This window comes from Notolabrus celidotus, unplaced genomic scaffold, assembly GCF_009762535.1.
Source record: "Notolabrus celidotus isolate fNotCel1 unplaced genomic scaffold, fNotCel1.pri scaffold_141_arrow_ctg1, whole genome shotgun sequence".
NCBI classification, from domain to species: Eukaryota; Metazoa; Chordata; class Actinopteri; order Labriformes; family Labridae; genus Notolabrus; species Notolabrus celidotus.
Window position 1 is genome coordinate 121,356 of NW_023260018.1, and position 27,542 is coordinate 148,897.

Genomic DNA, 27,542 nt, shown 5'->3' on the forward strand with positions numbered 1-27,542 from the left:
AGAGCAGACAGCGTTAATTATTTCTTATTGGGATCGGCAGAGATTATTTGCATATTTCATTTAGCTGTTATAGATGTTGCAGGTGTGTGTGTGTGTGTGTGTGTGTGTGTGTGTGTGTGTGTGTGTGTGTGTGTGTGTGTGTGTGTGTGTGTGTGTGTGAGACACTTTTTGTCTCAACAAGTTGTGGATGAAAAATAGAAAGGATGGATTCACTGACCGCGTGTTCAGAGGAGCGTTCATTTAGTCTGATTTCGGTGGTTTCAGTGAGCCGCGGCAGATTATCGGTGATAATTAACAACATCAGCTCCAATATCTCACGGCTCTGACGCTAAAGAAGGTCAGAAAAGTGTTTTAAGAACCCAAACGTGCTCCACTTTGTTCCACAAAACACCAATTAAAGCATCATTTATACTCAATTGGTTTCATGAGCGGCTTAATGGGAGGAGACAACAACAGGAAGTGGAACTTTTAGGAGCTAAATGAGGAGCTGAGGTGTCATTAACACAGAAACATGAGGAAACTTCATTATGATGAACAAAGAGCCTGAGAGGAATCTGATCACACCCTGTTAGTTCACACAGCGTCACAGGACAATGTTGGAAAAACTTTGTATTGCTTTAAATTTGAAAAAAAAACGTAAGTTATCTGGAGTGACATGTCTTCAGTTTATATCTAAAACCCCTCAACATCATCGTTTCCCTCCTCTTTAATATCAGACCTTCATTAAAAACATGTAATCCAAATGAAACTTCCACACTTCCATCAAACCTGTAAATATTAAACGTTTGCGGTGGTTGGCTCTGATTTAACATTTTAGGTCCTGTAGAAATCCTGAAATAGAATAATAAGGACGGTCAGTAAATCTCTGATGACAATAAACTACGATTTAAAGTGACCGTGAAGGTCAGGAAAACAACATTTCATCAACACCAAAAAAACATTTTACAAAAGGCCAAAATATTTCATGAGACAAAAAAGAATGCTTTTGCGACTTCCGAAATATTTTTGCTTCTGAAGAAGTATTTTTTTTCGTCTTGTTAAATATTTTAGAGTTTTGAGAAATATTATTTTGTGAATTATTTTTGTTTTTGTTAAATTTTAAAATGGGTGTTGGTAGGTTGACACAGGTCCATGTGAATATCTAATTATAGTGTGTTTCTGTGTGAGCACACACATTTACTCTGTTTGAATATTACTCTTAACTTTGTTGTGAACAAAAGGAAATGTTGTAATCCTCTTCGTATTCATGAAACCTTTAAAAGTTGACTGAATAAAGGATTTTAACAGACCTGATAGAGAGTGAAAAATGAGAAGCTGTAAGATGATATTTCTTTTTCCCAGCAACAAGAGAAGCGTCTACAGTTAGCATGTTGCATTGATGTCATCTGAAATGAGACATTTAGAACCAGCTCAGTTTTTCCTCCTCTAACTTCAGGGCTCTTATGGAGCCTCTTATATGAAAATCAGAGTTCAGGATGTTAAACATCTTCAAACTTTATGCATATATTTCTGATCCTTCAAACTTTCATCTCCTGATTTGTGAAAGCTTGAACGTTCAGTGTTGGTGTGAAACTTCTGCTGCTGCTGTGTAGCATAAAGACCCTCCAGCTGCAAACACTGACGCTATCGCTCCTAAACGACCTGGAAATGCAGCTTTGCAGATCTTAAACCGGGGATTAACACCAACACTGAGAGTTTTTTAGCACAAATTATCTTGATAGAGTGTCGCTGCGTGGTTAAACTTACTCCCCAAACTTCCCAACTTTAATCTTAATTTATGTAAAGTGCTGTGTGGTGGAGCTCCGGGAGCGGGACGAGCCGTCTGATTGGCTCTATCAGGTATCAGGCAGGAGTCCAACACTCGGTAATTTGATTTAAAAAGCTGGTAATAACCTGAGGTCAATATTTAAATCACTCAGAGGGGGAGAAGAGCCGCTCTGCATGTTCACGATGCTTCAATCTCCACGCTCCGAGTCCACCGGCCCGGATCTCTATCACACTCTAACTCACTCCTCCTCCCTGTGCTCCTCTGTTCTTTCTCTCAGCTCCATCCTTTCACCTTCTCATCCCCTTCTCTGTCTCTGATATCCTGCCCTTGTTCCTGTTCCACTCTCTGTTTGAACTCTCAGTGTTTCAGATCCAAATACGCTGATGAGAAGATGCTGATGTTAGAAGTTGAACTCACTTAAAACTCAAACTTATTGTGTGTTGAACATAGAGCTTTTAGCAAACTCACTCCAGGAAGTAAGTCGGTGATTCACAGCACCGGATCTGATCTGTGTCAGAACCACCGAAAGAACTGTTCCCTTTCTGGGTTCCTCAGACAGAGACGCCACATTGGGCAGAAAGGTTAGCGTGATTCTAACGTCTGTCTCTGATCCATCTCTGATCCGTCTCTGATCCGTCTCTGATCCGTCTCTGATCCGTCTCTGATCCGTCTCAGCTCCAGATCTGATCTGTTTCTATTCTAGTCAATGTGTTAACTTCCACTGGATCCACTCCGTTGTGTTCCGGTGCTCATTTACTTTCCTTCCCTTAGCGCTCATTTCCTTTCCTCAGCTTTCTTTTCCTTGGCTTTCCTTTCCTTAGCGCTTATTTATTTTTCTTTCCTTTCCTTAGCTATCATTTCCTTTCCTTTCCTTAGCGCTCATTTCCTCTCCTTTCCTTCCCTTAGCGACCATTTCCTTTCCTTAGCGATCATTTCCTTTCCTCAGCTTTCCATTCCTTAGCGATCATTTCCTTTCCTCAGCTTTCCATTCCTTAGCTTCTTTTTCCTCTCCTTCCCTTGGAGTTCTTTTCCTTTCCTAAGCTTTCCTTTTCCTTTCCTTAGCGCTCATTTCCTTTGCTCATCTTTCCTTCCCTGCACGACGCATCAATCTCAACAGAGCAGATGGAGCGGGACAGGAAGTCAGGTTTCACCAAAACAAAATGAAAACATCCGGTTAATTTTCAGAATAAAAGACTCTGTGTTATCACCAGATCGTATTTCACTTAACTACAACAACAAACCAAAGTCATGATGAGCGGAGCCAGGCCTGGAGTCAACAGGTCAGAGGTTTTCAGAGGACCAGAAAGACAACATGGAGGAGGAGAGGAGGAGGAGGAGGATCCTTGATTCAGGGATTACAGAAGGGGAAACCTCGGTCACATGACTCCAGCTGTCCAGAGGTCCTGCTCTGAGAGAGCAGGGGGGCCAGACCGACAATGATTAAAGATAGTTGTATAATTTGAATAACGGATGACTTAAATACTGAGTGTTGGTTTGATGTTTTGACGTCTCTTAAAGACACAGTGCACACTTTAAGAAACGACCTTCAAAGTTCTCGTTGCGCTCTCTTCCCCCTCCTTCTTTGTTCAGGAATGCAACCTGTTCTCCATCTTTCTTCCTTCTTTCTTCACCTTGTTTCCTCCTCTCTTCCCCACCTCCACCTTTTCTCCTCCCTCCCTCCCTCCTCCTCCTCCTCTACGACTCCCCCCTCCTTCTCTGTGTGGTCTGTGGGTGAAATAGAGGCCCGAGGCCAACAAGCTGTCTCCACCAGCTACACCGATAAGACACACACACACACACACACACGCACACACACACACACACACACACACACACACACACACACACACACACACACTGAGCATTATTTAATTCAGCTCTGACTGTTTGATGCCACCTGAGAGGTCACAGCTTACCTGAGAAATATCTCTTTAACGACGACACAAATAAAGATGGCCGACTGGAAATATCCAGAAACAGAAAAAAACACAACATGTGTTCTTTACGTGTCAGAACTGTAGATACCTGTGTGTGTGTGTGTGTGTGTGTGTGTGTGTGTGTGTGTGTTTGTGTGTGTGTGTGTGTGTGTGTGTGTGTGTGTGTGTGTGTGTGTGTGTGTGTGTGTGTGTGTGTGTGTAAGCGTGCTCAGGGCTGTTTGGTTCAGCTCTCTAACAGGATTTGAGTCCCCCGTGTCCAAAGGAACATGGTCTAATCTCGACCCATCACCTCTCTGCCACCTCGCCCTGAATGACACGCCCCCACCTCCTCCTCACACTCCCCCCCCCCCCTCCCCGGGGGGAATGGTACGCTCCAGACTGCTCGAAAAAAAGAAAATCATATGTTTAAAATATACAGAGAGGGTGGATTATAACTGTGTGTGAGATTGTCCGTTTCAGGAAAATGTGAAAAATTAAACAAGATAAAAATGTTGTTTTAACGCCATCTTGTTTTTCAAAATAAGATAGAAGAGGACAGCTTGAAAAATCAAAATAAATAAATGTTTTATAGATTATGTCTCGAGTCGTGACATGAGTAATAAGTGAGATAATGTATAGTGAGCGGGTGTTAATGCCAAATAGAACCCCTCCAAGGTGAGCGAGACCCACTCGCTAAACATCATCCTTTTCATGTCTTCACTCGGTTACAGGAAGTGACGTAGTTTCCTCTAAGAAACACTTTTAAAATTTAAAACACCAACAAGGGAGGATCAGCAACTCCTGTGTTCTCAAAGGCATCTTCAAAGGGTTTCTACTTGGAAGAGGAGGCAACCTCCGGTCTTAAAATATGGAGCAGAAGTGCCAAAAACTGCAGTTCCTGGAGCGTCCACTTGAGGCTGGCTGCAGAAACACAGGAAACCACATACACACCCATTCAAACAGCCGATCTTTACAGCAGAAATAAACATGTTTACAGCAGTTTAGGTCTGAATAGATAATTTCTCTATGGACACAGACTGTGCAGGGTGAATTTATAATAACTTGTTAATATTGAGGATGTTCAAGTTTAAAGTTATGCCCAAATAAGGGCGTGGCTGACTTGATTGAAGGGCGGAAACACTGTAGCTGTTGGCAAAAAGGCTAAGGCCCGCCTCTTTACCTCACACTAGCTTAGACGAAGTAAGGTTGAGTTTGGCATTTTCTTTTTTTTTTAAAGTTATATTTTTGGCCTTTTTGCCTTTATTTTATAGGACAGCTGAAGAGAGACAGGAAATATGGGGAGTAGAGAGCGGTGGAAGACATGCAGGAAATGGTCGACCGGCTAGGAGGCGACCCCTGCGATGAGGACTGTAGCCTCTGTATGTGGGATGCTTAGACCCCTAGACCACAAGCGCCCCAAGTTCGGCATTTTCAGTGTGGCACCCGCCGACGATCGCCTTTAAAACAGCGCTTCAGACTTCAAACTTGGAATAACAACCTGAGCCTGTCAGGGACAGAACCAAGAACTGTAGGAGAAGGACCTTTGATCGGAAGGATTTAAGTGTAAGGATTACAGCCGTCATCAGCCGACAATCAACTTTACCAATTCAACAATTTTTGCATCCACTAGTCATTCTGACCTTAAATATTCAACACAGGGCTGAGGTTTAAAATTCAACAGTTGCGGTGCTGGTGCCCTAGCAGTCTAAGCGCCCCACATACAGAGGCTACAGTCCTCGTTGCAGGGGTCGCCGGTTCGATTCCCAGCCGGTTGACCATTTCCTGCATGTCTTCCCCCGCTCTCTACTCCCCACATTTCCTGTCTCTCTTCAGCTGTCCTATACAATAAAGGCAAAAGGGCCAAAAAATATAAATTTAAAATTCCACAGTTTAATATTTCTCGCCTTGTTTTTGCCAGGCTATTAAAAAAAATATTGCAAATTGTCAATATTTCAAATTTTGTAATGTTTAATTTCATAAAACCTTAAGTGACTAAATAAAATACAAATGAAAATAAAGCATAAGCCCCTCCCCCAAATTCATAAGCCCCTCCCCCAAAAACAAACACAACATGAGTCAGAGGTGTGGAGAGGAATCGATGATATCTATGTTTTTTAAACAACAGCAAACACCTGACTGGAGAAAGATTCAGATTCAGCTGCTGCCACTGGGCACATTCATCTCCTCAGTGTGTGTGTGTGTGTGTGTGTGTGTGTGTGTGTGTGTGTGTGAGAGTGTGTGTGTGTGTGTGTGTGTGTGTGTGTGTGTGTGTGTGTGTGTGTGTGAGTGTGTGTGTTCCAGACTCAGTCCAATCCCCTGTAATGTGACAGACAAATCCCACTAAGCTGTTAAATATTACACTGCTTTCACACTCGTATTAAACACCTTTCTACCTCTCCTGCACGCTCTCTCTTTCTGCGTTCACTCACCCGGCCGACATACACACACACACACACACACCCACACACACACACCCACACACACACACACACACACACACACACACACACACACAAACACACAGACAAACCCTCAACCTTTACCTTTATCTTCAATATGCAAAACAACTCTACAGACGTCACTTGAAAATCTTCACACAAGCACAACAAATCTTTAAAATGCAGCGACACACTACAAAAGTCACATAACACAATACTCTCATAAGACACACACACACCGCCACCCTCAGTGTGTGTGTTTGTGTGTGTGTTCATGTGTGTGTGTGTTCATGTGTGTGTGTGTGTGTGTCCTAATCCCCGGTGCTGGCCGTCTTGTCAGAGCGTTATATTTGCTGGTATCAGTGTATCTTCTCCTCGCAGCCTAATCCCACCACCTCAGCTCTGATATTTCCTGACATTTACATGAATCGCCCCTCTCCAGACGAACGGACAGAGTGACGGACGGATGGATGGAGAGAGAGACGGGTTCGGGGGAGGGACGGAGGGGAAAGAGCGTGAAGATGGAGGGAGAGATGGAGGAGGAATGAAAGCAGTGAGGGATGTTGTGAATGTAAAGATCTATGAGGGTTTAAATAGATAGATAGATAGATAGATAGATAGATAGATAGATAGATAGATAGATAGATAGATAGATAGATAGATAGATAGATAGATAGATAGATAGAGCCCATTGATTACATAAAAGTAAAACAAAGAGGAATGCCATTCATCACAGATGACACCATAGAAGCAGACGGACAGGCAGGTATCATTCTGATCAACACAACAGTTAGCCTGTTAGCATGAAGAGACTCAGCTGGTCTGTTTTAGATGGTGCTATATTTCATCACAGATGGATTCACTGAATCAACACGTGAGAGGAGATAAGCGCGAGTAGCAAAGACGTTTCAACACGGCTTTAAAATCCTTTTGAACTCAAAAAGCCGTGATCGCAGAGATCGGCCGGTGTTTTGGTTTAAACGGCGACCCTGTTAACTGGAGACTCTCAGCCGGATGCATCCCTCATAAACGTCTTTAGACCATCATTAAATATCTGATGAGGATATTTTGAAATCATAATAAAAACTAAACTAAAAACACTGAGGTTAATCTACCAATCAGACACGCTCAGCATCGCAGGCCCCGCCCCCCTGAAAGTCCAGGGACCTTTGAAAAGTACTACCCCCTAGCAGGGCCTTTTTAGGGGGGAGATTATCTACCCCTGAACTAAATTTAGACCCTGGGTCCACCGGTCGAAACGCACGTAGTTCAGGGGTAAAGTTCCTCTGATAATAATTCAGAATAATAAAGTATTTCCTTTATGCAGCTTGATATATATCTGTGTTTTAAATCTTAAGTGTTGTCTTTAAAACATTAACTTCCTGTCTCTGCATAAGGGAAATGTTTCCATGTCTAATGTTTCCACACATATGTTCAGCAGAGATCGGCAGCCTGCAGAGTTCCTCTCTTTCTCTCTCTCTCAGTAAATTGCGTGCTAACTAACTGGAGCCGGGTGTGAAATATGTCATTCGCCTGTTCTCTTAATTGCAGTAAAAATGAAGATTAAGAGGATGAATTATTGATACAAGTTGGTATTTAATCTTTTGTAATGAATAGAGGATCTGCTGCTTATAAATATTGTACGAGGTCTTATAATTTGATAAATTTATTCCAATTTGCCCTTTATTTTGCCCTTTAGTCAAGGTTACGTTCATTTAAACACACACACACATGCACACACACGTGCACACACATGTAGATGCAAATACCTGAAAACACACACACACAGATGAACTGCAGTGTGTTTGCTTACTCTCCACCCTTGGTCATTCTTGTATCATCTTTTTTTTTACCGATGCCAATAAACAAACACACACACACACACACACACACACACACACACACACACACACACACACACACACACACACACACACACACACACACATAAACAAGATGACCGTGGTTGACCTTGCAGCCCGCCGCCCCCTCAGTGTCTGTGGCGGCGTAATTAGGCCATGCATCTGATTGTCATTAAAGAGCACCAGCAGATAATGAACACACAGTAAAGCCACAATCAGGGATTTTAACTGCACAGATTATTACTGACTTCCTCTGCAGCAGCATCCAGACATGACTCTGTAGTGGAAGTCACTGCATTAAACACAGACATGACTCTGTAGTGGAAGTCACTGCATTATAAACAGACATGACTCTGTAGTGGAAGTCACTGCATTATAAACAGACATGACTCTGTAGTGGAAGTCACTGCATTAAAAACAGACATGACTCTGTAGTGGAAGTCACTGCATTATAAACAGACATGACTCTGTAGTGGAAGTCACTGCATTAAAAACAGACATGACTCTGTAGTGGAAGTCACTGCATTAAAAACAGACATGACTCTGTAGTGGAAGTCACTGCATTAAACACAGACATGACTCTGTAGTGGAAGTCACTGCATTAAACACAGACATGACTCTGTAGTGGAAGTCACTGCATTAAAAACAGACATGACTCTGTAGTGGAAGTCACTGCATTATACACAGACATGACTCTGTAGTGGAAGTCACTGCATTATAAACAGACATGACTCTGTAGTGGAAGTCACTGCATTAAACAAAGACATGACTCTGTAGTGGAAGTCACTGCATTATAAACAGACATGACTCTGTAGTGGAAGTCACTGCATTAAACACAGACATGAGTCTGTAGTGGAAGTCACTGCATTAAACACAGACATGACTCTGTAGTGGAAGTCACTGCATTATAAACAGACATGACTCTGTAGTGGAAGTCACTGCATTAAACAAAGACATGACTCTGTAGTGGAAGTCACTGCATTATAAACAGACATGACTCTGTAGTGGAAGTCACTGCATTAAAAACAGACATGAGTCTGTAGTGGAAGTCACTGCATTAAACACAGACATGACTCTGTAGTGGAAGTCACTGCATTCAAAACAGACATGACTCTGTAGTGGAAGTCACTGCATTATAAACAGACATGACTCTGTAGTGGAAGTCACTGCATTAAACACAGACATGACTCTGTAGTGGAAGTCACTGCATTAAACACAGACATGACTCTGTAGTGGAAGTCACTGCATTAAAAACAGACATGACTCTGTAGTGGAAGTCACTGCATTATACACAGACATGACTCTGTAGTGGAAGTCACTGCATTATAAACAGACATGACTCTGTAGTGGAAGTCACTGCATTAAACAAAGACATGACTCTGTAGTGGAAGTCACTGCATTATAAACAGACATGACTCTGTAGTGGAAGTCACTGCATTAAACAAAGACATGACTCTGTAGTGGAAGTCACTGCATTATAAACAGACATGACTCTGTAGTGGAAGTCACTGCATTAAACACAGACATGACTCTGTAGTGGAAGTCACTGCATTAAAAACAGACATGACTCTGTAGTGGAAGTCACTGCATTAAACACAGACATGACTCTGTAGTGGAAGTCACTGCATTATAAACAGACATGACTCTGTAGTGGAAGTCACTGCATTAAACAAAGACATGACTCTGTAGTGGAAGTCACTGCATTATAAACAGACATGACTCTGTAGTGGAAGTCACTGCATTAAAAACAGACATGAGTCTGTAGTGGAAGTCACTGCATTAAACACAGACATGACTCTGTAGTGGAAGTCACTGCATTCAAAACAGACATGACTCTGTAGTGGAAGTCACTGCATTATAAACAGACATGACTCTGTAGTGGAAGTCACTGCATTAAACACAGACATGACTCTGTAGTGGAAGTCACTGCATTAAACACAGACATGACTCTGTAGTGGAAGTCACTGCATTATAAACAGACATGACTCTGTAGTGGAAGTCACTGCATTAAAAACAGACATGACTCTGTAGTGGAAGTCACTGCATTAAACACAGACATGACTCTGTAGTGGAAGTCACTGCATTAAACACAGACATGACTCTGTAGTGGAAGTCACTGCATTAAACACAGACATGACTCTGTAGTGGAAGTCACTGCATTATAAACAGACATGACTCTGTAGTGGAAGTCACTGCATTAAAAACAGACATGACTCTGTAGTGGAAGTCACTGCATTAAACACAGACATGACTCTGTAGTGGAAGTCACTGCATTATAAACAGACATGACTCTGTAGTGGAAGTCACTGCATTAAAAACAGACATGACTCTGTAGCGGAAGTCACTGCATTAAACACAGACATGACTCTGTAGTGGAAGTCACTGCATTATAAACAAACATGACTCTGTAGTGGAAGTCACTGCATTAAAAACAGACATGACTCTGTAGCGGAAGTCACTGCATTAAAAACAGACATGACTCTGTAGTGGAAGTCACTGCATTAAAAACAGACATGACTCTGTAGTGGAAGTCACTGCATAAAAAACAGACATGACTCTGTAGTGGAAGTCACCGCATTATAAACAGACATGACTCTGTAGTGGAAGTCACTGCATTAAACACAGACATGACTCTGTAGTGGAAGTCACTGCATTAAAAACAGACATGACTCTGTAGCGGAAGTCACTGCATTAAACACAGACATGACTCTGTAGTGGAAGTCACTGCATTATAAACAAACATGACTCTGTAGTGGAAGTCACTGCATTAAAAACAGACATGACTCTGTAGCGGAAGTCACTGCATTAAAAACAGACATGACTCTGTAGTGGAAGTCACTGCATTAAACACAGACATGACTCTGTAGTGGAAGTCACTGCATTAAAAACAGACATGACTCTGTAGTGGAAGTCACTGCATTAAACACAGACATGACTCTGTAGTGGAAGTCACTGCATTAAACACAGACATCACTTGTTATAGACTTCTTGTTCTTCACTCTTGTAACTGAAGACTGGACCTGGTTTGTAAACCCCTCTCTGGTTTGGACCGGCTCGTGTGAGATGACTTCAGCTCCATGATCTGAATTGGACTGAAAACCTGGACCCAGCCTGGACTGAAACAGACGCTCTGCTCCGGTTCCCTCTGAAAACTCTGGGAGCCATTTTGGCTGTTATCTCCCTCAGATGGAGGAACTTGCAGGTTTTGCACTTCACTGTTGGTTTAGGTTCATTGTTCGGCTGCCCAGAACAAACATGATGTGAATAATTTAAAATATCAGAGAAGTTTGAGCAGCATCAGAGAAATAATTCAGCAGGTTCACACCTCAGCTTGTTGTTTGGAGGTTTCACGGATCAAAGCTTTAAGTGCGGAGGGAGATCCGCACAGATAATGAACGGACTGTTAATGTGCTGCGGCCAAGCAGCTAATGGACACACACACACACACACACACACACACACACACACACACACACACACACACACACACACACACACACACACACACGAAGGAAACACATTAACAAAAATACACTCTCACTGCACACACACACACACACAGAGGTGGAAGCTGCTAATGGCTGTCACTGTTGACTGATCACAGTGATCAGGCTGCTGCAGCTCTAATTGCAACTAAACAATGTGAAAACAACCAGAGTCAGGTCTGCAAGAGGAGGAGGAGGAGGAGGAGGGGAACGACAGAGCAGAAGAGGAAGAGGAATAAAACTGAGGAAAACAGAGGAGCAGAGAAAGACGTCAATCTGTGAGGACGGGAAGAAGGAAAGTGAAATAACCAGATAGATACGTGAAGGAGGGAGAAGAGAGGGACGCATTTATCAAGTCTAACCTGATCCCTGAACGATCCAGGTCTGATCGCTGCACGGCCGGACTCTGTCAGGTCTCTGTACTCTGACTAACATGAATTTAAGACTAGCTCAGAGGTGTTTATGTAAGCTGAAGGAATAACAGGCCGCTGAGGACGATATAGGACTGTGAGAACTTTGTATTTAAACATTTTATAAATGTTGCTTTCAAGGAACATTTACTAGGAACCTTAAGTTTGAAAGGAACTCGAGGATCTCCAAGGAAAAGAAAGCTGAGGAAAGGAAGTGAGCACTAAGGGAAGGAAAGGAAAGGAAAACAAAGCTGAGGAAAGGAAATGAGCGCTAATGGAAGGAAAAGAAAGGAAATGAGCACCGGAACACAACAGAGCGGATCCAGTGGAAGATAACACATTGACTAGAATAGAAACCGATCAGATCTGGAGCTGAGACGGGTCGGAGACAGACCGGACACGGATCTGGTGGAATCTGGCCGATAGATATCATGTTTATGAAACTGGGACAAAGAAAAAGAAAGTGTGAAGAAGTGTTTGAAACTGTTGGATAGAAAGACACTTCATCATTTTGTCTGAGTGTGTTGAGAAGCAGAGAGTCACACACACACACACACACACACACACACACACACACACACACACACACACACACACACACACACACACACACACACAGCAGTGATGAGATGTGACTGACAGCACATTTGCAAACAGAGGGACAGAAAGGGAGATTACATCTAATTAACCAAGTCCAGCCAATTAACCAGCAGCCAATTAGAACTGAGAAACCAATCAGGATGCTAATTGGCACCCAATACAAACATCACAAAGAAGTTTACAAAGTGTCAGCGAGTGTGCGTGTGTGTGTGTGTGTGTGTGTGTGTGTGTGTGTGTGTGTGTGTGTGTGTGTGTGTGTGTGTGTGAGATAGAAAGAGAGAGAGAGGGATAGAAAGGGATCATCGGAGAGGAAATGGAAGGAAATAAACCAAACAAACAAAAGGCAGATGATCCGAAAGATTCAAAGCAAAGTACGGATAAAACCAGCATTAGTTCTCTACCTGGAGGGCGTCAGCCGGGCACGGGGCCTGCCGATTGGCCGCCGGGTCTCCCATGGGGTGGAAGGCCTCGTATGATTGGCTAGAATAGAGGAGGCGGGCCTGGATGCAGCGGAGGGCACGGAGCATCCAGCCATGTTGGCGCCGGATCTGCCGCTGGAGCTGATCCCATTGGCTGGAGACCATATGGAGGATTTCCTTCAGACCTGGAGGGAGAGAGAGAGAGAGAGAGAGAGAGAGAGAGAGAGAGAGAGAGAGAGAGAGGCATGGCTTGAATCGAATTCTCTAACTGATTTCACACAAACTTGTTTGCTGTCGTTTAGAAGACTAAAAACTGAGCCAGGACCAGGACTGGATGAAAACCAAGAGGCAACCTCGGGTCCTAAAACATGAAGCCAATGTGGAAGTGTTTAAAACTGCAGTTCCTCGAGTGTCAACTAGAGGCTGGCTGCAGAAGTATCCAAAGCTACATACACACCCATTCAAAGAAGACGATCTTTAAAAGACTAAGTCCATGTTTTATACGGTCTATGCTAAAAACTGGTTTTAAAGTTTTACCTGCTTTTATTTTTTGAAGCTTCAGAAAAACAAACCTCCAGAAGTCATCTTAATATCTATTATTAGATATTCTCCCTCTCTCCGCCTCTCCTCTCTCTCTCTCTCTCTCTCACTCACTCTCTCTCTCTCACTCTTACTCCTATCTCTCTCTCTCTCTCTCTCTCTCTCTCTCTCTCTCTCTCTCTCTCTCTCTCTCTCTCTCTCTAAAACTATATTGAATGTTTCTCTCCCTCCTCTCGCCTCTCTCTGCCCGCTGGCCTCTCTCTATCTCTACGTCTCCATCTCTCCTTCTTTGTCTTTATCTCTCTCCGTCTCTCTTTGGGCTACATTCATATGAGCTCTCCTCTCTGAAGGTCACTCTGTTAATCCAAATATTAATAATGAATGGAACAGAGTCAGAGCCCGGTTATGGCTACCTGAGTGTGAATTCTCTTATTGCGAGTGTGTGTGTGTGAGTGTGTGTGTGTGTGTGTGAGTGTGAGTGTGAGTGTGTGTGTGTGTGTGTGTGTGTGTGTGTGTGTATGTGTGTGTGTGAGAAGGTACCTGATTGGTGGGAGGGGATGGCGGAGAGGAGAGCTCTGCCTTCCTCCATGACGCTCTCCTTCAGAGCACCGTGACCGTCCACGTTCAGCTTGAAACTCTGAAACACACGAAGAAGATCTTCTTCAGTTTCTCAACATTTCTTTTTTGTTTGTTTTTATAAATTTGAGACATTTACTTTTTTTTTTAAGTTAAATGTTTTGGGTTTTTGGCATTTACTGACAGGGCAGCCGAAGAGAGACAGGACATGTGGGGAGTAGAGAGCTGGGGAAGACATGCAGTGAAGGGTTGACCGGCTGGGAGTAGAGCCGGCGACCTCTGCGACCAGGACTATAGCCTTCATAAGTGGGGCGCTTAGACCGCTAGGCCACCAGCACCCCTCAAGATTCAATCTTAAGAGCGAAACTCAAACTTTATAACACAGGCTCAATATTCAGAAATATTTGTGTTTTCAACAAATTTGTAAAAATGAAACAAAATAATTAAACTTCAATTAGAAATATATAAATATAAATATAACAACAAAATAAATGAATACATGAAATATTACAAATAATGAGAAAATAATGAGAGAAAAATACTTATTTATATATGTAACGTTAAAAACGTTAAAAAAAAGAAGAAAAAATGAGCCTGCAGCCGTAAACAGGCGGTAATGACTGCAATGTAATATATAAGAGGTAAGACACAGCATTAGTTAGTGTGTTTTAAGTGTTTGACAGCAATCTTTATTTATATAGCAACACTTCATACAAACTAATGTTATCTGTAGTGAACATGATGACCAGGAAGTAAAGTTTATTAGTTTATGAAGTGACCTCCTTGTCTTGCCTCTCCTTGATTTTAAAAATACGTTCTCCATAAATCCTGCGATAATACGGTTTTGGTGAAAAACTGATGTTATGACGGCCCCTATATGTCCAACTCTTCTTAGTTCACCATCTTAGATATCTAGTGAATATTACACGATGGGTACGGCAGCATCAATGTTAAAGAAGAGGAATAAACAAAGTGAGAAACATGAACTCCAAACTGAAGCTGATCGACTCTGAAAACAGCTTCCTGCCTGAGAGCCGTCCACAGAGAGGACGCAGGACAACATAAAGAAATAAACATACTTTATGTAATGTAAACAGAGGAGAGGAACAGAGGAGAGGAACAGAGGAGAGGAACAGAGGAGAGGAACAGAGGACTGCTGTACGAAGAGAAGGAGGGAAAGAGACAGATGGATGAATGGATCATAAACAAAGAGATGGATGGATGGACGGATGGAGGCTCAGAGCAGCCTGAGGCGGTGTTGGAAAAACACTACAGTCAGATCTATGAACACTACTACAGCCTTTTCTGTGTGTGTGTGTGTGTGTGTGTGTGTGTGTGTGTGTGTGTGTGTGTGTGTGAGAGGGGGAGTGTGTGTGTGAGGGAGAGTGTGTGTATGTGTCTGTGGTCTGTGTGTGTGTGTGTAAGCCTCAAGGTGCTCAGTCCTCAACACTTAACCACTTCTGACATCCTGCTGTGCAGCTGTGGGAAATGTTACAAACACACACACACACATTTACAGCAGGTTCCAGAGAGTACTCTGCGTGCGTGCGTGTGTGTGTGTGTGTGTGTGTATGTGTGTGTGTGTGTGTCAGCGCTGTATTCTAATCAGCTGATCTTCGTAGAGATCAAAGGATCGATGGAATCAAAGAGGATTCTAGAACGTTTCTAAGAAGACGTGAACACAAGTCGCCAAATCTGACCCCGAGCCGTGGAGCGAAGGAGACGTCAGTTTACGATCTCTTAAATTGAATTTCACGACGTTATCGTCTTGAGAGATTCAGTTTAACAAACGTTTAAAAGGAGACGCTCTTTTAGAAATGTCTTCAGAAGACGTTGGACGTTAGACCTTCGATAATCGGACACACTGTGGTCACCTTGGTCCTTGAAGTGGGCTGTTACCCTCCGACACTTCTACTTTTAACCACTTGGTGAACTGGGACTTCTTACGAGCAGCCAGAACCCTTTACTGTCCTCTCCCTGTCACAGTTTCTCTGAGACCTCTTTTAGACCAATGTGAACCGGGTTGTTTTTCCGGGCTGGTACAGAGCTCAGAACTCACCAACCAACATGGGAAACGTTTGATTTTCCACCGCTCAAGATTTAGGTGACCGCTTTTCCCAGCAGAGCTAGCGTGAACTTTCCCTCACAACAACAACGATGGAGGACAATGGCAGCTTGTCTCCCGCCCCCTGCCCCTCTCCCCCTGCCCCTCGCCCCCTGCCCCTCGCCCCCTGCCCCTCGCCCCCTGTCCCTCGCCCCCATCCCCGCCCCCTGCCCCTCGCCCCCCATCCCCACCCCCTGCCCCTCGCCCCCTGCCCCTCGTCCCCTGTCCCTCGCCCCCTGCCCCTCGCCCCCTGCCCCTCGCCCCCCATCCCCGCCCCTCGTCCCCTGCCCCTCGCCCCCTGCCCCTCGTTTTCCCTCGCAGTTGAAACACGAAAAAACGGTTCTGAAATGATTGCCAGCTCCGAACCGGCCCTGAAACTGCCTCGGTTGAAAAGGGGTAATGGTGATTCATAATAGAATCTAAAATGCATTACCCATGGTGCACTGGGTGACACTTATTTTGCTGTGTTACATGATGCTAGCTCGTCTGTTTTCAGATGGTAATGCTTTAGTAAAGTCTTTAGAGTTTCCGATACATGAGGACACTCTCAGTATGAAGAAGACAACAGCAAGTTGTCCTGTCTGCGATTTAAAATATTAAAACTATACTCCTCGCTAATTTCCTCTGACTCTTCAATTATTGATATTCTGTTGTTTAAGAGTCGTCCCTCCCTCCCTCCCTCCCTCCCCTCCCCCACAGCCAGCTTCAGCTTCAGCTTCTGTGGACGGAGACAGACAGTCCACCGCAGCAGTGAGGGATGGACAGGCGACGGCATCAGTCAACACATGACAAGGTCAGACCTCCACACCACCAATATTTATGGAGCTGGATACACACACAGGAGACGGATAGGTACCTCAAACACGTACACTTACACTTACACACACACACACACACACACACACACACACACACACACACACACACACACACACACACACACACACACACACACACACACACACACACACACACACACTCTGATTCAGTCAGCGGGGAGGGACAAAGTTTTGGGGGCAGAATTTAGATCTTTATTTGAAAGTTCTCGGGGTTGCTGGTGGCCTAGCGGTCTAAGCACCCCATGTACAGAGGCTACAGTCCTCGTCGCAGGGGTCGCCGGTTCGATTCCCGGCCAGTCGACCATTTCCTGCATGTCTTCCCCCACTCTCTACTCCCCACATTTCCTGTCTCTCTTTAGCTGTACTATCTAATAAAGGCAAAAAGGCCAAAAACATAACTTTAAAAAAAAAAAAAGAAAGTTCTCCGTAGTTGCTTTTTTATATTTGGTTCCTCTTTACGTTGTTCATTTTTAACAGGTTTGAGCTCATGCGGTGACTTCCACTACAGAGTCATGTCTGTGTTTAATGCAGTGACTTCCACTACAGAGTCATGTCTGTGTTTAATGCGGTGACTTCCACTACAGAGTCATGTCTGTGTTTAATGCAGTGACTTCCACTACAGAGTCATGTCTGTGTTTAATGCGGTGACTTCCACTACAGAGTCATGTCTGTGTTTAATGCGGTGACTTCCACTACAGAGTCATGTCTGTGTTTAATGCGGTGACTTCCACTACAGAGTCATGTCTGTGTTTAATGCAGTGACTTCCACTACAGAGTCATGTCTGTGTTTAATGCAGTGACTTCCAATACAGAGTCATGTCTGTGTTTAATGCAGTGACTTCCACTACAGAGTCATGTCTGTTTATAATGCAGTGACTTCCACTACAGAGTCATGTATGTGTTTAATGCAGTGACTTCCACTACAGAGTCATGTCTGTGTTTAATGCAGTGACTTCCACTACAGAGTCAAGTCTGTGTTTAATGCGGTGACTTCCACTACAGAGTCATGTCTGTGTTTAATGCAGTGACTTCCACTACAGAGTCATGTCTGTGTTTAATGCGGTGACTTCCACTACAGAGTCATGTCTGTGTTTAATGCGGTGACTTCCACTACAGAGTCATGTCTGTGTTTAATGCAGTGACTTCCACTACAGAGTCATGTCTGTGTTTAATGCAGTGACTTCCAATACAGAGTCATGTCTGTGTTTAATGCAGTGACTTCCACTACAGAGTCAAGTCTGTGTTTAATGCAGTGACTTCCACTACAGAGTCATATCTGTGTTTAATGCAGTGACTTCCACTACAGAGTCATGTCTGTGTTTAATGCAGTGACTTCCACTACAGAGTCAAGTCTGTGTTTAATGCAGTGACTTCCACTACAGAGTCATGTCTGTTTTTAATGCAGTGACTTCCACTACAGAGTCATGTCTGTGTTTAATGCAGTGACTTCCACTACAGAGTCATGTCTGTGTTTAATGCAGTGACTTCCACTACAGAGTCATGTCTGTGTTTAATGCAGTGACTTCCACTACAGAGTCATGTCTGTGTTTAATGCAGTGACTTCCACTACAGAGTCATGTCTGTGTTTAATGCAGTGACTTCCACTACAGAGTCATGTCTGTTTATAATGCAGTGACTTCCACTACAGAGTCACGTCTGTGTTTAATGCAGTGACTTCCACTACAGAGTCATGTCTGTGTTTAATGCAGTGACTTCCACTACAGAGTCACGTCTGTGTTTAATGCAGTGACTTCCACTACAGAGTCATGTCTGTGTTTAATGAAGTGACTTCCACTACAGAGTCATGTCTGTGTTTAATGCAGTGACTTCCACTACAGAGTCATGTCTGTGTTTAATGCAGTGACTTCCACTACAGAGTCATGTCTGTGTTTAATGCAGTGACTTCCACTACAGAGTCATGTCTGTTTTTAATGAAGTGACTTCCACTACAGAGTCATGTCTGTGTTTAATGCAGTGACTTCCACTACAGAGTCATGTCTGTGTTTAATGCAGTGACTTCCACTACAGAGTCATGTCTGTGTTTAATGCAGTGACTTCCACTACAGAGTCATGTCTGTGTTTAATGCAGTGACTTCCACTACAGAGTCATGTCTGTGTTTAATGCAGTGACTTCCACTACAGAGTCATGTCTGTAGACAGGAAATGTGGGCAGTAGAGAGTGGGAGAAGACATGCAGGAAATGGTCGACCGGCCTGGAATCAAACCGGCGACCCCTGCAACGAGCTGTAGTCTCTGTACGTGGGCCGCTTAGACCGCTAGGCCACCAGCGCCCCACCATGTCCTGTTTTTAAGGTATTTTTGAAGTCCACAACTTTAATAGAACATGAATCAAATCACTCATACACACTCTCCTCCTGTCTCTGCTCTCTGTCTCACACACACACACACACACACACACACACACACACACACACACACACACACACACACACTCTGTCTGTTTCCCTCTCTCTCTCTCAGACACATAAATACATACACACAGCCTCTTATTACCGCCTGCTGTCTGCTGTGCATAAAAGCATGCTCTGCATGCCTTATCATGGTGTGATTGATGGCTGGCTGTTCTACTCTTATCGATTCTATGCTCTCCATATATTAAACAGAGGAAACGGAGCTGAATCGCTCGTGGAATAAGGCTCTGAAATACGATCGCTCTCCGATAGCCCGGCTAATCTGCACAACCTAATTCATTCCTAACATCAGCCGGCCCTATCCCGGAGACGCAGACAGTCACGCTGTGTTTTCTGTGGCGCTGATAAATGTACTTTATGTTTATTAGCTTTGAGCTTTTTTCAACAGCTTATCTGGAAATGATGTTGGGCAGAGTGGCGGCCGAGTCTGTAAAATTACTCAATCAGCCGTGAGATTTGAAGTAATTTACGAGGTTTGCGGGGCGGTGATGATTGCGGCGTGCAGACAGAGGTGTTTTATTTGGATAATATTGATGTATGAGTGTGTTTTTTGGGGGCGTTGTGGAGAGATAAAGCTGATTGTTTGCTTTTCAAAGTGATAGTTTATTGTTTATCTGTGAAATGTAATATGTAAAAGGACAGTGTCAACCGGATCGGCTCACATCCGTTAAAGCAGCGTCAGGAGAAGTGACTGAACCAGCAGACTCGACTCAGACGCTGACAGAGCTGAGGGTCGAGTTAAAGCTTCTTCTTCTACTCTTTAAAACCTGATTATAAACAGAAATCATCAACTTTAGGAGTTTAAGTCTTCTCATGTTACTCTCCCCAAAATAAGCTCTTTGTAAAATGTTCATACGTTGTTTTAAAGAGGTAACCACAGATCAGGTGTTTTATTTGCTCTTAAAAAGGTAGCCCACCCTTAATAAACGAACCATCACATGTACGTTCCCTCGATGTGATCACGGTTGAAACCTCTGATTGTTAAACGGTGACAGGAGCAGGTGGATTTGGTGGATTCCTCTGCAGCTGTAAACGCTTAAACTCCCCGCTCTGATTAACATACACACACAGCGGGCTGACAGACGAGCCGCTTCAAAGCCTGAGTGATCAGATTACCTGTTAGCATTAGCATATTAGCCCCGAGCAGCAGAGGCCTACCTAATATCATTTAGCTCCTAGCATTAGCATATTAGCCAGGGCGCTAAGAGGTGTGCGGCGCAGATATCGAGATGACATTGAGGTTTGACATTGAGATCGTGTGTTGAGCTGCGCATATGCACGCACACACACACACAGACACACACACACACACACACACACACACACACACACACACACACACACACACACAGGCTGAGGTTGATGAGACATGATCTGATCAAAGAGTCTTTGTAATAATGATGATCAAATTGTCTCCATTCAGACAGAGCCCAGAGAAACTGTCGTGATACGGTTGTATTCCCTGAGGTGTGTGTGTGTGTGTGTGTGTGTGTGTGTGTGTATTACCATGCCCCCTCTCTCGCTCTCTTCTGCTCTCTAACTATTTATTTTCTACATACAGTTTTTTACATCAAGCAATAAAAGACCATTCCCTTCTTCTTTTACTCTTTCACCTGGCTCCACCTTCTCCACTGTATCTCCTCATTTCCTGTCAACTCTCCTCCTCTGTTCTTATCTTTCTCTTCCCTATTCTCTCTTTATTTAACCACCATCCTTGTTTTCCAACCTTCCTTCCTTTCTCCACCTCTTCCGTGTTTTCTCTCATCTTCCTCCGTCTTCTTTTATCCTGATCTAAACTCTCAACTCAACATAACGTGTGTCTCCTTTCGTACGCACATTCAGCCTGAAGCGCTTCACAGAGGAACAAACAGATTTAAAGTTCAGATATTCACAACAAAAGATCTAAATTTGAAACACTAGAAAAACGACAACATTAAAAAAAAAGTCAGGACCTGCTCACCCTGAGGATCATAATCTGGATAACCATCCGCTCACTATACATTCAGAAAGTGATCAAAGAGTGATTATGTTTAGAGTCCCTCAGAATGAACAGCCCATAATGCTACCATGCTAGCATGGATTCTGATCAGCCTACCTGCGGGGCGAGTTCACGTTAAATTGAACATTTCAATTCAAAGTGGAGTCAAAACAAAATCCTGTCCATGTCGTTTAGCCTCTTGTAAATGATGCTAACAGAAACGTTTTTGCCACAGTGTCAACAGGCAGAGACGAAACTGTCCAGTGGATGGATTCGCTATGATGTGTGTGATCAGGCCGTCCTTAGCGCACTTCTTTAGCTGCTGAGAATTAGAAGTTAGATGAGTAAGAGATAACGTATCGGGAGCAAGTGGTTATTGGAAACAAGAGTCCAGTTGGGAAGCGGAAAAGTCTTGTTGACACTAAGTTTGATTTAAAGATGTTTTTAAAAATAGAATTTTTTTATTTTACACCTTATTAAAAAAAAAGCCCTTCATATTCAATAGTTGTTAGCACCTCTATGGCAAGCTAACTTTTGACTTAACATTTTATTCATTTTTTAATCTTAACCAAGCGGCAACCTCCGGTCTAAAAATATGAGGCCAATGCAGAAGTGCTAAAACCTGCAGGTCATGGAGGATCCGCTTGAGGCTGAGAAACAGATGGGTGACGTCACAGATACTACGTCCATTATTTCTATGGTCTTAAGATTAGCCTGCTGTACTGCTATTCATCAGGGGTTGCCAAACTTTGTAGTCCGTGACCCCCAAAATTACAGTTAGAGACAATGGAGACCCCCCGCTGTCCTGAGGCACACGCAAGAACTAATAAGCCAATCCAAAATCTACATATTTCTGTGTAAGTTAAAAAAGCTAGACATTTTTTATTTGCATGATTTTAACAAAAATGCAGGATCTAATTTGTTTAGATTTTTTCCAACAGTGAATAAAATATAAAATTCTAAATTATATGAAACACATAAAACTGAACTTTTAGATTCACAGTCAGTAAAAACATTACCCGGTTTGTTCGTTAACATATAAACCTTTCCTCTTGTTTAGTCTCTTTAAATGCTAATTAAACTAATGTCAACAGGCGGCTGTGTCAGACTGATCTGTTTGACAGGAGACACGTTTACCAAATATTAAGATAATGTAGTTTTTGTTTTGACCCGCTCCTTTTGGTCTTTGTGCCTAAACCTGAACCTCCTTTTGGTCTTGTGCCTAAACCTGAACCTCCTTTTGGTCTTGTGCCTAAACCTGAACCTCCTTTTGGGCTTTGTGCCTAAACCTGAACCTCCTTTTGGTCTCTGTGCCTAAACCTTACCATCCTGAGGCAGCATGAAAGCAGATGCTTGAAACAGACCCTTCGTTGGCGTCGGGTACACGTTTAAAAGGCAACTCTCAGAAATGGAAAGACCTGAGTTTCCTGATATTGTGTGTAAACTGTCGGCAGTTTGTTCTTAAAGACGCTTTAGTGTCGGTAAAACAGCTGGAACACGTCGGCTCTGAACAGGAAGAGAGGAAACTCGACGGCGTGGAGGTCTTCTCCAAAAACAACCTGTCGTGCCGGCGAGGAGGTTTTCACATAAAATCTGCATTTTCAGATTAAGATAGTTTAGTGTGAAGGCAGTTTCAGACCTCTCTCTCCCTCTCTCACCTCTCTGTCTCCCCCTCTCTCCCCCTCTCTCTCCCCTCTTGTTGCCACCAATAGTGTGTTGATGCTGGTAATGGGATTCAAAGGCCTGGATCGCCCATCAGACCCAATCAATAGGCCTTTCATTGGCCGCCATCTCTCAGCGCCTTACAAAGAGCAGCCTGTGTGTGTGTGTGTGTGTGTGTGTGTGTGTGTGTGTGTGTGTGTGTGTGTGTGTGTGTGTGTTAGCGTCCTCTCGCCTCACTGATCTCCCCGGGGTTCCGGAAAGACCTGCGCTTATTCGCTCCACGTGCCCTAAAACACACATATAGACACAGACACAAACACACACACACACTCTTAAATATACACACACACAAACACAAACACACACACACATGCTTACAGATACACACACACACTTACACACACACGCCAGCTGGACCAAATATTCAATTGGGAGAGCAGCTCCTCTCCACCCACTGCTGCCCTGGAGCTGTGTGTGTGTGTGTGTGTGTGTGTGTGTGTGTGTGTGTGTGTGTGCATGTGTGTGTGTGTGAGAGAGAGAAAGCAATATAGAGAAAGAGTGAGTGTGTGTGTGACCGAGGGAGAAATGGTAAACCAAAAACAAAGAGATAAAGGGACAGAAAGATTAAAAATGAGCTGAAAGAGAGACGTGGTTTCCTCTCTGTTACACAGATGTTCCTAAACGTCTTTACAGCGAACACATCCGATCAAATCAACGACCAAACCAGCAACAGATTCATCTGAAACTAAGATCTGATGTGTGAATGACCGTCTTCTTTCTCTGTGACTTAGAGCTCTGTTGTTTCAACATGCAACACAAACACATAAACAATCCCAGGACTGTAGATCAGTAATTCCTGTCGTCTGTTTTTGTCAATAAGTTTGATAGATAGTAAGAGAACAATTTCACGCCTATGACATCAGGGGTTAAAGACATTTAGCCCCCAGAACATGGGGTTTGCTTGTCTACCTCTGCCTACTTTAAGAAGTATATTATTATAACAAAGAAGAGAGTCGGGGCAACGTTAGACCAGCAACTCCTGTCTTTTGTAAAAGTTAGGTAACAGTTTCTCTTGATGAAGTCTGATGGACATCAGGAGAATAATGTAACACCTGTTTCTGGTCAAAACCCCATTTCAAAAAAAGACATTTTACCTGGTAGAACATTGGAGTCGTTGGTCTACCTCTTACTAACCTCTTGCCTGTGTGGAGTCTTCCCCACAGAGTGTTGGGCAGGGCTCTCTCTCCTGCTCTGATTGCTCCTGCACCTTCACACCTGTTCCCCATCAAGCTAATTAAGACACTGCACTTAAGCTCTGAGGAGAGAGGAGTCGGGTGCCAGAGTATTCCCCTTTCTACAGTGGTACCTCGGCCGTCTCGCCAGTACATTGAGTATCGCTAGTGTCTAGATATTTCGTGTTTGTTTTAAACTAACTGCTGCTGTCTTCCCATTTCCTCCAGTGCCTCCTGGAGCCTCCTGCACCTCCACCCTATCTCTGCCACGCTGCCACGCTCTCCCTCAGGACACTCACCTGCCTTCACCCCGAGCCTCACGCTTCACTCCTTCCTCTCCTGGATTGCACCCTCACCTTGGATTCCCAATCAATCATCCTTCACCTCACCGTTAAAAGAAAAAAAATCACTTCAACTGCTTCCTCAGCTTCTGCTTGCTTTTGGGTCCTAGCAAATTCTACCGGTTTAACTACCGTCACAGTTTCTGGTCTACGTCTCCCTTATTATTGTCGTAACATTTTAAAAGATATCTTAAACTCCTTTCACTTTTAGAACAAACATCGGCTGAACCTTGTTGAAAATGAAGCCATAGAATAACACAAACCGAAAAGCTGTAAGGGCAACAGTAGACCAGAAACCCCTGTGTTCTGCCGTAAATTATGGGCTGGAATTGGCCCAATCTGAAGTGGTTGATCGCCTGGATTGGGTATAAGTTCTCTGACCAGTTCCAACTGGTCAGAGAACTTATACCCAATCCAACTGACCGAGATCACCTGTGGGTAATACTGACAACCCTGACAAACAAGACAACCGTCCCTTTAAGAGCAGACTTTGATCTGCGCTCACAAATCGTATTGTAACCATTACAGCCAATCACAGCGCTGCAGGCTGCACTCTAAAATCTTATGACATCACAAAGTCATGGAACTCTTCGTCCACTCATGTAACAATGAGTTCTATTCCAATAGGATTCCGAAGAACCGGCCAATCAGAAGAGAGTGGGCTTAGGGAAGGGGGCCTTAAAGAGACAGTACCTGAAATCTCTCGTGTCACACAGCGGCTGAACTGAAGGTTTTCAGAGTTTTTCAGAGCTGTAAGTCTAAATTAAAAAACTTGAAATAAGCATAATGAGGCCACATTAGCAAAGTCTTTGTCACACTTCATATCTCAGGAAACATTTGGAGTGTTTATAACTTCATGAGCAGCCCCAAATATCTTCAACAGAGCAAAAGAGGAACATTTAAAGACATTTTGTGAGAGGGAAAGTAAGAGAAGTCAGAAGAAGACAAAGAAGAAGAAGATGAAATGAAAGAAGAAGAAGAGAACCGTCTCTCTGCGGCAATCCACGAAACACACACTCCTAACCACACACCCAAACACACACACTAATAACTACAAAGTGCAAGTGTGACTATCTGCACAGACACACACACACACACACAAACACGGAGTCGGTTAAGCTAACACGCTATCAACAGTGTAGCAGTTCAAAGTCTTATTAGCGATGCTTTTTCATCCTCTTTTTGCTTTATTTAACGAGACGCGCCAATTAAGAGCCGGCAATTCTAATTGAAGCTAACCGCCGCTAACGCTAGCACTGCTGGCACCCACAACAAAGTCGACACGTGTAAACAAACCACGAAAACAAACGCACACAAACACACACACACACACACACACACACACACACACACACACACACACACACACACACACAGAGCACACACAGCAGAAATAAATATCTAGATAACACAGCTCAGTTTAGGTGTGTGTGTGTGTGAGCTTGTGTGTGAGTGTGTGCATGATGCCGTTCTGCAGGGACGGATATGGAGATGCTGATTTGGAAATCTGTCTAGGAACATGCAAATGTATGCAAATAGCACCTAGGGCTGTGTGTGTGTGTTTGTGTGTAAGTCAATGTGTGTGTGTGCGTGTAAGACTATGAGTGTGTGTTACTGCCACTCAATCGTAGCTCTTCTGCCGTGCATGTACGTATGTTTGCATTTGTACACTTATATGCAAATACAACCTGTTTGTTTGTCTTAGTCTGTCAGTGTGTGTGTGTGTGTGTGTGTGTGTGTGTGTGTGTGTTCATGTCTCATTTCCTTTACTCTTGAATGCAGTTTTGATGAGAGCTGCTCTTTATGAGTGTGTTATTGTGTGTGTTTGCATGTGTGAGGCCCATATGTTTGCCATAAAGAGTGTGAGTAATTGTCAAAGTGTGTCTTATCTCTGAGCGAGCGAGCATGTGTGTGTGTGTGTGTGTGTGTGTGTGTGTGTGTGTGTGTGTGTGTGTGTGTGTGTGTGTGTGTTCATACACACTCATATAACATCTATAGGTGCTCCGTTTCCTCACACAGAGTAAGTTAAAGAATGCAGGATGATTCTTTGTATGAATGTTTCTGATTTGGTGGATGAAGGAAATAAAGAAGAAGATAGATGGATAATAAAGAGAAGAGGGGCAGATGGTCAGATATAAACCGCTTAAAAAGAGAGAGAGGGAGGGAGGGAGGGAGGGAGGGAGGAGGAAGACAATCGACTACAAATTGAAACAAAGACAGAGATCAGGATGAAAGAAAAATATGAAACGAGGCGCAGTGACTTCCTGTCCGCCCTCTGACATCATCACGAAGTCAACGACTGTATTTTATAACCTGGAGTTATTTTTACGTATCTTTAGGATGAAATGACAAAAGGTACAAAATGTTTCTGATTTGGAGAGTTCTTGTTTTTGTCCCCGACAAGCTCAGGTTGTTATTCTGAGAGTCTGACAACATTACAGACGAACCCCTACAGAGAGAGAGAGCTTTATGAGGAAGAGTCAAATCTTTACTTTAAGTAGCACAGGCTGGTTTGTTGCTCACATTTAGGCCACCATACTTCTTCAAGAAACTTAGCATAGTGTAAGTTCAGGCAGGCAGAACATCAGCTGACAGCACAACCCTCCTCTTCCTTCCTGCTGTGTCTGATTTTACCAGTATCATATGTACGTCACTGATGCTCGCTCTGTCCTGTACCCTGAGTGTCTTTGCTGCTGCTCTCCCTGCCTCAGGCATATACACAGTCAAAAGTTTGGAGACACCTTCTCCTTCAGGGGTTTGTATTTATTTTAATTATTTGAAACACTGAAGATTAATACCAAATATATCAAAACTATGAAAGAAAATATATGGAATTATTTAATTTAAAAAAAAGTGTTAAACAAAGCAGAATATGTTTTGTATTTTAGATTCTGTAAAGTAGCCCCCTTTTTCCTTCATGACAGCTTTGCACACTCTTGG

General features: G+C 43.5%; 1 protein-coding gene across 1 annotated transcript in view; it reads right to left on the reverse strand.

Moving 5' to 3' along the window:
* akap6 (A kinase (PRKA) anchor protein 6) overlaps positions 1-27,542 on the reverse strand; it is a 115,930-nt gene that overhangs the window by 80,740 nt on the left and 7,648 nt on the right. Inside the window, exons 5-6 of the mRNA XM_034678381.1 lie at positions 13,979-14,075; positions 12,881-13,083 (exon numbers count right to left, since the gene is read on the reverse strand). Coding sequence (XP_034534272.1) covers positions 12,881-13,083; positions 13,979-14,075 — 300 coding nt within the window. The remainder of the gene's footprint in view (positions 1-12,880; positions 13,084-13,978; positions 14,076-27,542) is intronic.